This window comes from Primulina eburnea, chromosome 10 (genome assembly GCF_022965805.1).
Source record: "Primulina eburnea isolate SZY01 chromosome 10, ASM2296580v1, whole genome shotgun sequence".
In the NCBI taxonomy this organism is placed as follows: Eukaryota; Viridiplantae; Streptophyta; class Magnoliopsida; order Lamiales; family Gesneriaceae; genus Primulina; species Primulina eburnea.
This window is the reverse complement of record NC_133110.1, coordinates 38,745,381-38,756,106: the sequence shown is the minus strand read 5'-3', so window position 1 is coordinate 38,756,106 and position 10,726 is coordinate 38,745,381. Positions and strand designations below refer to the sequence as shown.

At 41.8% G+C, this 10,726-nt stretch overlaps 1 protein-coding gene across 1 annotated transcript; it reads right to left on the bottom strand.

The window, feature by feature from the left end:
• Positions 1–3,424: 3,424 nt before the first annotated feature.
• On the bottom strand, positions 3,425–4,964 carry LOC140802932 (uncharacterized). The gene is made up of 4 exons (XM_073158540.1): positions 4,758–4,964; positions 4,277–4,715; positions 3,677–3,990; positions 3,425–3,595 (listed from the first exon to the last, which is right to left on the bottom strand). The coding sequence occupies exons 1-4, from the start codon at positions 4,962–4,964 to the stop codon at positions 3,425–3,427; spliced, it is 1,131 nt and encodes a 376-aa protein (XP_073014641.1).
• Between the last annotated feature and the right edge of the window lie 5,762 nt (positions 4,965–10,726).

The window sequence follows — 10,726 nt, the reverse complement described above, 5'->3', positions numbered from 1 at the left end:
ACCCTAGACTTTTCTCTCCTCAAAATAATAAAAGTTTGAATGAAATATGTGTGTGTGTTTTGTCGTGTATAGGTGTGTGTAAAACTGTGTGTGTGCGTGAGTTTTGTGTTTAATTAGGGAATTAAATGGCTTAATTATACAATTAAAAATACTAATTAAAAATGCTAATAAAAAGGCTAATTAAATATGTTAATCCTCACTACAAGTCAAGTCCCTAATTTAAAAATAAAAAACACACTTGCTAAACTTTAAAAGTTTTAAAATTCTTAAAATCACTCAATTAAATAATTTAAGCTTTAAAATGCTAAACTAAATAAATTATTTAAAATGCCCCAATCTTAACTTAAAAATGGAATACCACGTTTTAAAATTACCAAAAATCGTCCACGGTCTCTTCTCCTCGATCCCGCATCGAATAATCGCCTGAAACATGAAACTCGAGAAAGTGTTTTAACGTGCATCACATAAACATTGAAATAATGCAATTTAAATAAATCATGACCACAAAAATCATTTTAGACTTAAATAAAAGATTTAATCATTAAATAAATGCATGGGATTTACGTCACTTGATTTTGGCTCTACATTTCCTCCCCTACTTGTATAAATTTCGTCCTCGAAATTAAATCTTACCAAACAGTTCTGGATAGCGACTTCTCATATCTGCTTCTGTCTCCCAGGTGGCCTCCTCCACTGATTGATTTAGCCACCGGACCTTGACCAGCTTGGTCACCTTGTTACGAAGTCTACGCTCCTATTTGTCTAGGATTTGGACAGGTCTTTCCTCATAAGATAGGTCTGGAGCCAACTATAACGGTTCATAGCTCAACACGTGCGAAAGATTAGCTAGGTACTTCCTCAGCATTGAGACATGGAACACATTGTGTACCCTGGCCAGATTCGGCGGGAGGGCAACACGATAAGCCAGTGTCTTAACTCTGTCAAGAATCTCAAACGGTCCAATAAACCTCGGACTCAGCTTGCCTCTTTTATCAAACCTCATAACTCCCTTCATAGGTGCTATCTTTATAAAAACGTGGTCACCTACGGCAAACTCGATATCTCTCCATCAGCATAACTTTTCTGACGACTCTGGGCAATCTTCATCCTGTCTCAGATCTTGACCACCATATCTGCAGTCTGTTGAACTATCTCGGGACCAAGTTCTACTCTTTCACCGACTTCATCCCAATGAATCGGCGATCTGCACTTCCTCCAATACAATGCCTCGTAGGGAGCCATAACAATGGATGATTGAAAACTGTTGTTTTAGGTAAACTCCACTAGAGGTAGCTTCGATTCCCAAGTCCCCTGGAAATCGATCATACAGGCTCGCAATAGATCCTCCAAAATCTGAATCACTCGCTCAGACTGGCCATCTGTCTGTGGGTGAAAAACTATACTGAATAGCAACTTCGTCCCCATAGCTGCATGTAAGCTCTTCCAGAAGGACGACGTAAACCTCGGGCCCCTGTCGGACACAATAGAAACTGGGATCCCGTGCAATAAAACTATATCCTTGATATAGAGCTCTGCATATTGCGTCATGGAGAAAATCGTCTTCACTGGCAGGAAATGTGCTGACTTAGAGAGTCGGTCTACTATAACCAAAATGGCATTAAAACCTCTGACTGATCTCGGCAACCCAACGACGAAATCCATGGTAATATTCTCTCATTTCCACTCTGGGATGGGGAGTGGCTTAAGCATTCCTGCTGGTCTCTGATGCTCTGCCTTCACCTGCTGACAAGTGAGGCATTCAGACACAAATCTGCGGATGTCTCGCCTCATCCCTGGCCACCAATACAAAACCTGCAAGTCTTTGTACATCTTAGTACCTCCTGGGTGGATTGAATACGGAGATGCATGTGCCTATGTCAGAATATCCTCTCTGATCGAATCCACACTAGGCACCCACATTCTATCTCTGTATCTCACTATACTATCTGACACTGTGTAGAGTACACTGCCCTTGGGTTCATCCTCCAGCCTCCATTTCTGCAACTGCTCATCTGAAGGTTGGCCCGCATGAATACGGTTTAGCAAGGAAGATTGGACTATCAGATTAGACAGCTTAGGAGCTATGTCCTTGCGATAAACTTCTAAACCAAACCTCTGAATCTCTGACTAAAGAGGTCTCTGTATTGACAATTGTGCTACAACTGCAACTTTACAGCTCAAGGCATCTGTCACAACATTAGCTTTCCCTAGATGGTAGCTAATTTCACCATCGTAGTCTTTTACCAACTCCAACCATTGTCTCTGTCTCGTATTCAGTTCTTTCTGCGTGAAGAAATACTTGAGACTCTTGTGATCAGTGAATATCTGACACTTCTTGCCATACAAGTAATATCTCCAAATCTTCAATGCAAAGACAACAGCGGCTATTTCCATATCGTTGGTCGGGTAGTTCTTCTCATGCACCTTCAAATACCTGGAAGCATAAATTATTACCCGACCCTGCTGCATCAAGACTGCGCCTAAATCGAGCTTATATGCATCGGTGTATAACACAAAATCCCCTTGCCCTGGTGGCATGGCTTACACCGACGCTGAAATAAGAGCTTGCTTAAAATTATCAAAGCTATTCTGACATTCATCACTCCAAACGAATTTAGCATTCTTCTTGATCAGTGAGGTGAGTAGCACTGCTATCGACGAAAATCCCTGAATAAATTTCATGTAGTAGCCTGCTAGGCGTAGGAAACTGCGAATCTCTGACGCATTCTTCGGCTCAACCCATTCCTTAACGGCTGCTACCTTCGCTAGATCCACCTCAATACCATTGCTAGATATTATGTGACCCAAAAAGGCTACCTTCTCCAACCAGAATTCACACTTACTGAACTTCGCAAATAACTTGCGACTCTGCAAGGTCTGCAAAACTGTCTTCAAATGCTGACTGTGCTCCTCATGGCTCTTCGAGCAAATAAGGATATCGTCAATAAATACTATTACGAACTAATCAAAGTAAGGTTGAAATACTCGGTTCATGATGTCCATGAAAATTGCTGGAGCATTCGTCATTCCAAACGGCATCACTAAGAACTCGTAATGTCCATATATGGTCCTGAAGGTTGTCTTGTGCACATCTGAATCTTTCACCTTCAGCTAGTGATACCCTGATCGCAGATCTATCTTAGAGAACACTGTAGCTCCCTGCAACTGATCAAACAAGTCTTCGATTCTAGGAAGTGGGTATTTATTCTCGATCGTTACCTTGTTCAATTCTCGGTAATCGATACACAGCCTCATGTTCCCATCTTTCTTCTTTACAAAGAGTACTGATGCGTCCCACGGTGAGGAAATAAGGCGGATAAATTCCTTGTCAAGGAGCTCCTGAATCTGTTGTTTGAGTTCTAGCATCTCAACTGGAGCTAAATGGTACGGTGCCTTGGAGATTGGCACAGTGCCTAGCATAAGATCAATCGCAAACTCCACCTCTCTCTGGTGGAAGACCTGCAATGTCGTCGGGAAATACGTCAGGGAATTCTCTGACCACCGGTACCTCGTATATAGATGGAGTGGGCACATCAGGTATTGAAATGATGCTGGCCAAGAAAGCCTGACACCCCTTGGAAATGAGTCTCCACGCCTGCAAGCAAGAAATCATGCGAGGAAAACTCCTCCATCTAGCTGGCTCAAAGAGAAACTGCTCCATGCCCAAAGGTCTTACTAGCACTGATCTCTTCTGGAATTCAATGAAGACCCTATTCTTTGTCAGCCATTCCATCAAAATAATGTCAAACTCTGGCATCGGCAACACTATCAGATCGGCATATACCAGGTGGCCCTGCAGTTCTTTTTCAATATCTCTGATCATGCTGGTAGCTAACAATTCTTCCCTTGATGGGACTGTCACTGAATAGCTCGCGTCGAGTCCAATATACTTGACGTCTAGATGACTAGCGAACGTTTCTGAGATAAAGGAGTGTGTGGCTCCTGAGTCTATCATATCCTTAGTGGATAATCTCTTTGTGAAAATATTTCCTGAGAGAAGTTAGCACCATGCAACTTATATCCCAAGTTCTAATAGTAGTTTTACGCAACAAAAGACACCAAAAATTCCATCTAGCATCCTAATAATCCCAATTCAAATAGACATGCAAGGCGAAATTTAATACTGTACGGAATTAAATAAGTTACTCGTCAACAATTTAGTGTCTGAGTTCGCCTCCTGTGCATGCATGGAGAACACTCTGCCCTGAGTTGGTTGTCTCCACTGTGGACACTCCTTTAACATGTGGGTCACTTGCTCCGCACTTAAAACATTTACCTGAACCATACAAACACTGTCCTGGGTGCTGGCGGTTGCACTTCGGGCACACCGGGTGTTCTCTCGGTCTCTGTGGCGCCTTCTGATGTGGCATAGGACCCTTGGCCTTTGGCGGTCCCTGATAAGGCCTCTTCCCTGGTTGCCCCTGGAACGGCCTCTTAAACTGAGGTCGCTGCTCCTGCTGCTGCTGTGGAGCCTGATAGGGCCTCTTGCCCTGCCTGTCAGCTTCAATATCCCTCTGATCTTGCTCTGTCGTCAAAGCTCTTGACACGGCAATCGTGTAGGTAGTAGGACCAGCAACTCGGACGTCACGGCGCAAGACCGGCTGCAACCCATCCATAAAATACCTCAACTTACTCTGGGCATCATTAGCTATCAGGGGCACAAAGTGGCACCCCCTTTCGAACTTTCTCACAAACTCTGCAACATTACTGTCTCCCTATCGCATGGTCATAAATTCTCTGGTCAGTCTGGATCATACTTCTTCAGTGAAGTACTTGGAGTAGAATATCTCCTTAAAGCCATCCCAAGAGAGGGTGTGCAAGTTTGCTGCCACTGACGCGCTCTCCCACCACAGTCTGGCGTCCCCGGTCAGTAGAAATGTGGCACACCTGACCCTATCTGCCTCTTGAAACTCCATAAAGGCAAAAATCACTTCGATGGATTTAATCCATCCCTCAGCTAACATCGGGTCAGTGGTCCCCGATGTAACGCCCCAGATTTGACGACTGTCCTCACTCTACCAAGACGAGTCTTTCCTGCGTGCTCATGTCTTTACTCACACGCACCCTAGGAAACTTCCCAGGAGGTCACCCATCCCAAAATTTCCCAGAGTCAAGCACGCTTAACTTTGGAGTTCTTATGTGATGAGCTACCGAAAAGAAGATGCACCTTCGTGATATGAGTAATACCAATCAAATCTTTTAAGCCCTCTTCAACTGTACAGTCCATTACACTGAACGGTCTCGGAATCCCTCTCATTTCCGTGTAGGTCGGTTCATTCATGTTCCCTCCCTGAACCACACCGTACTAAGAGAGGTCTGCTCTGATACCACTTGTAACGCCCCAGATTTGACGACTGTCCTCACTGTACCAAGACGAGTCTTTCCAGCGTGCTTATGTCCTCACTCACACGCACCCTAAGAAACTTCCCAGGAGGTCACCCATCCCAAAATTTTCCCAAGTCAAGCACGCTTAACTTTGGAGTTCTTATGTGATGAGCTACCGAAAAGAAGATGCATCTTCGTGATCTGAGTAGTACCAATCAAATCTTTTAAACCCTCTTCAACTGTACAGTCCATTACATTGAACAGTCTCGGAATCCCTCTCATTTCCGTGTGGGTCGGTTCATTCATGTTCCCTCCACCTAGAAGCCTGCCAGGAGCCGCTCATTGTCCGTGCAACTGATGGCACCGGCGATCACCCCCCGCCCTCTTCGGCCCCGGGCCTCACACCCGAGAACTCTTTTTGGTTCATCCTCCTGAACCTCTCATACACTGCTTCCGGTCCGGGCCTCGCCCCTGTATTCACTGCTGCCTGGTTCCCCGCAAACTGTGCGAAGAACTCAGTCATGCCTACAAGCATCTGTGCCTGCATATCTGGTGGTGGAGGTGAGGGATTGGCCTCTCCTCATCTCGAGGCTCTTGGCCCTCTTCCCTTGCTTCACAGTCAATCACACGTCTAGAAGGCACATTGTTCCAACAATTTACCCAACACGTAAGCCCAACATGCATGAACATGATATCAATGACATAAGATGCACGTAATTTGAGCGTAAAACTTGGACATGCTGAAATCATGACTTAATGCTTACCATGTAATCATAAATTTAAAACCTTAAACTTACAGACTTAAGTGTGACTTCGTGAGCTTCTTGCGACTGGCAGTATGCATAACCCTTTACAAGAACACCGCTCTGATACCAACTGTAACGTACCGTACTTTTTACCATTTAAAATTTGCGGAAATGTTAAAAATTTTCTTAAATACTTCATGAACTTTCAAAATTCGACAAAATAAACTTTTCATCCTACAACCACTGAAACAAAAGATCTCAAAATAAAGTTTACCAAAATATTAGCTAAAAATCTCATAACCAATAACAAGAAATCAGAGTATTTTTAAACATTTCATAAAGCTAAACACTGGGCGGTCCTCGGGTATAGCCTCCTGCTCAGTCCAAGCCAGCCCCTTGGTCCCCACCTCTCGTCTCCTCAAATGCATCTTCACCTGCATCGATCAAGTATAGTGAGTCTAAAGACTCAACACGTATGAACTAGTAATAGCGAATAATACATAATAAAACCACACGCAACTTTAAAATAGAGCATACATACTTGAAAATTGAACTTGCACTTAAACTTGAACTTACATACGTACATATATAGACGTGCCATTTCTTAAACATGCTTGCATACTTGTACATACATGAACATACGTAAACTTCATCATTTTGCGTAGAAGCGTGTTTCAAAGCAAGTGACCCATAATATAAATCGTCTGATCAGACTAAACCATAGTACTGGGCTGACAGTGAAAAATCCACTGCCACATACATGAGATCCCCGTTCATGCTTTAAGGGACGGATTGTTCCCCATTCATGATTGAACGCTTTCCAATCATGATCTAAACCCGTTCATGATTTAACGGGGTGGGTTGGTCCCAGTTCATGCTTTAACGCTTTCCAACCCCATACATAAATTGGTCACAATACATTTAGCATACCTCAAAAACTTGAAAGATATTTTCTTTGCACGTCGAACATACTTACTTGGCGTTGAGGGATTCGTTGGATCTCACTTGGGGCCGTTGTTGCACATACTAACATGAATTCGGATACTTAACTGGTGTAACTTAGACATAATAATCATGCTTACACACAAGCTCATTCATTTCCTTAGGACGTTCTAAAGTTCCCGTGACTCGACCTTGTTAAACATTGCACTGAACTAAGTTATCAACCTCAAAACATTTAACATAAATTTTCCCAAAAATGAAGTACACGGACCCCGTGCCCAGGTCCGGCTCCAGGTCCGTGTAGGTACTGTAAAAGACGTGTGCAGAAAAGAGAAGGCACGGGCCCCGTGTCTGGGTCCGTGTAGATACAGGAAATTGACACTTTGGAAGGGCAAAGGCACGGACTCCTTGTCAGGGTCCGTTTAGACGTCCGTGTACATACTGGAAAAATGCACCAAGTGAAAAACAAAGGCACGGACCCCGTGCTCTAGTCCGTGTGGGGGTCCGTGTCGCCTCGGATTGATGAACCTACGGGAAAATCTTAAATTGTGCCTATTCCACCAAACCAAACTGGATGGACTAAGAATCAACACAACGAGACCCGCCCTAGGACACTAAGGCATTGAATCCAACCCATACAAACCATCGAAAATGATCCCAACATCGACAATCAACAACCAAACGGCACAACCCGAAGTTTGACACCCAATCGATTCCTATGACTCCTAACTCAACCTGGTGCCTAATGACAAGGAAAGAGACACCAAAATAATCCAAACATCGTTATTGACTTACTTGAACGCAACATCGATCACCCGTCGATTCCCAACGAAGCCTGCAACAATAAAACTTCTAGAACGCATCAATAACATAATTTTTCAGAAAACGCAGTTTGAGCAGTCCCACGAAAAACGCCATAACTCACTCAATTTTTATCCAAATAATTCGAATTTACTGTCAAATCGAAGGTATCAAAAATTCCAGGCAGCTTCTTCGATGCCATGACGATTCCACTGAATCTTCACAAGCGGAATTGTCTTCGTTGTGAGTGCTTTTCCTTACTATCGAGAATCTGAATCGACTTCTTGAAATAACTTAGTGTCTCATCAAGTTCGGCCTCGTCTGGCTGAATAATATGTGAAGCATCGGAAATATACTTCCGCAATAAAGATACATGAAAGACATCATGTATTCCAGATAGAGAAGGCGATAAAACGAGTCGATAGGCACGATCTCCTATCTTCTCGAGAATCTCATACGGACCAATATAACGTGGAAACAGTTTCCCTTTCTTGCCAAATCTGAAAACTCTTCTGAAAGGTGAAATCTTCAAGAATAACGGTCTACATCGAACATTGACATATTTGGCATGTCTGTCTTGTGCTGCCTTCATTCTCTTCTGAATCAGCTTCACTTTCTCTGTCATATCTCTGATCATGTCAGGTTCAATCTCAGGTACCTCAGGGATATCATCACAATACAGATGGGATCTGCACTTCTTACCGTACAACGCTTCAAACGAAGCCATCTCAATACTCGTCTGATACCTGTTGTTGTACGAAAACTCACAAAGTGGCAAAGCATCTTGCCAACTAGTGCTAAAATCAAGCACTACAGCTCTCAGCATATCTTCCAGTGTCTGGATAGTCCGCTCTGACTGTTCGTCAGTCTGAAGACGATATGCGGTACTCAGATGTAACTTCGTACCTAGAACTTGCTGTAAACTCTGCCAAAAGTGCGAATTAAACCGAGGATCACGGTCTGATACAATCGACTTTGGCACTCCGTGCAATCTGACCACTTCTCTGACATTGATCTCTGCCATCTGGTCGTGTCTGTACGTCATCTTGTACGGAATAAAACATGCTGATTTGGTCAATCTGTCAATCACGACCCAAATCGCATCGCAACCTCGGGAGGATCTCGGTAGCTTCGTCACAAAGTCCATGGAAATGTGATCCAAAAACTGTTTCAAAATTGATCCAAATATCATTGCTCAAACTTCTACACATCACACATGTATTTTTACGCACGAATAACAACACAACGCATAATATAACGAGATCGATGCAGAAATAACAGAATATACGTACCTTTTGAATCAAAATTTACCGAACCGACGCGGAAACGGAGCGAGGGTTGATCCGAGACGAACGTAACACTATTTTCTTTGAAGAAAACACAACAAAACCTTGTTGGAAATATAGAGGAAGGGGGCGGCTGCTGTTATTTTCTAAGAACCCTAGACTTTTCTTTTCTCAAAATAATAAAAGTTTGAATGAAATATGTGTGTGTGTTGTGTCATGTATAGGTGTGTGTAAAAGTGTGTGCGTGCGTGAGTTTTGTGTTTAATTAGGGAATTAAATGGTTTAATTACACAATTAAAAATACTAATTAAAAATGCTAATAAAAAGGCTAATTAAAAATGTTAATCCTCACTACAAGCCAAGTCCCTAATTTAAAAATAAAAAGCACACTTTCTAAACTTTAAAAGTTTTAAAATTCTTAAAATCACTCAATTAAATAATTTAAGATTTAAAATGCTAAACTAAATAAATTATTTAAAATGCACCAATCTTAACTTAAAAATGGAATACCACGTTTTAAAATTACCAAAAATCGTCCACGGTCTCTTCTCCTCGATCCCGCATCGAATAATCGCCTGAAACATGAAACTCGAGAAAGTGTTTTAATGTGCATCACATAAACATTGAAATAATACAATTTAAATAAATCATGACCACAAAAATCATTTTAGACTTAAATAAAATATTTAATCATTAAATAAATGCAAGAGATTTATGTGTACTGATTTTGGGCTCTACATGAATCATCAATATGCCGCCGCTTCATTGCCATATCAGATCAGACTAAATGATCAATGTGATTCAACGTCAGTTGAGTCCAGTCTGCATCAGCAAGACCAGTTTGCCAACACAGAGACCAATCTAGAAGCAGTTAGCTATTCTTCTAGCAAAGAAACTCGGAATCATTGCAACATTTCAAGCACTCAAGGCAACCGGTAGTTGGTATATTCAGTTCTATTTTGTATGAACTGACTGATATTTGACGTTGTTTAAAATTTGCTAAGTGTAGTAGCAATTTCCCTTACAAACGTTGGTATGCTTGAATGTATGATACAAGGGTAAATTGTAGATAAATCCCTAATACCCACCTAACATTTATTTCAACTCCCTAAATCTAAAAACTTTGTTTAAACTCCCTAAAAGTTTCAAAAAAGACAAAAATACCCCTCCTTCTTATTTTGATTTTAATTGATCCTCCGCGCCTCCAAAATGGTATCAGAGCATGGTTAATTTATTTCAAACACGAAAATTTTATTATTACTAGTAACTAAATGTATGAGAAGGAGAATTTCGAAAAAATTATGAATCCGAACTTTAGTTCGAGAAGAATAATTTACAAGAACTATTCCAATATTTTGGAATATACACAAGTTTATCTAACTATTGTTAGATATCAGAAACAGGAGAACAAAGGTATGTTCCAATGGTGACCACCAAGTTATGGTACAGATCTGATGGAAACATCAGACACATGACGGTATATGTCATGTATCAAGAAATGAAAGGATTTAGGAATCCCCGAAATCATTTCAATCTCTATTCCAGACACATTAGTTTCCGAATAGAGCTATTCAGATGCTCTATAAAGCATCTGAAACAACTCATTGAATCAGGAAATTTATCTCC

Coding starts and splice junctions, on each gene's coding strand:
- LOC140802932 (XM_073158540.1), bottom strand. CDS start 4,964: ATGTTAGCTGAGGGATGGATTAAATCCATCGAAGTGATTTTTGCCTTT. Junction 4,716..4,757: donor CCAAGTACTTCACTGAAGAA/GTATGATCCAGA, acceptor ACCATGCGATAG/GGAGACAGTAATGTTGCAGA. Junction 3,991..4,276: donor ACAGTGTTTGTATGGTTCAG/GTAAATGTTTTA, acceptor AACTTCTCTCAG/GAAATATTTTCACAAAGAGA.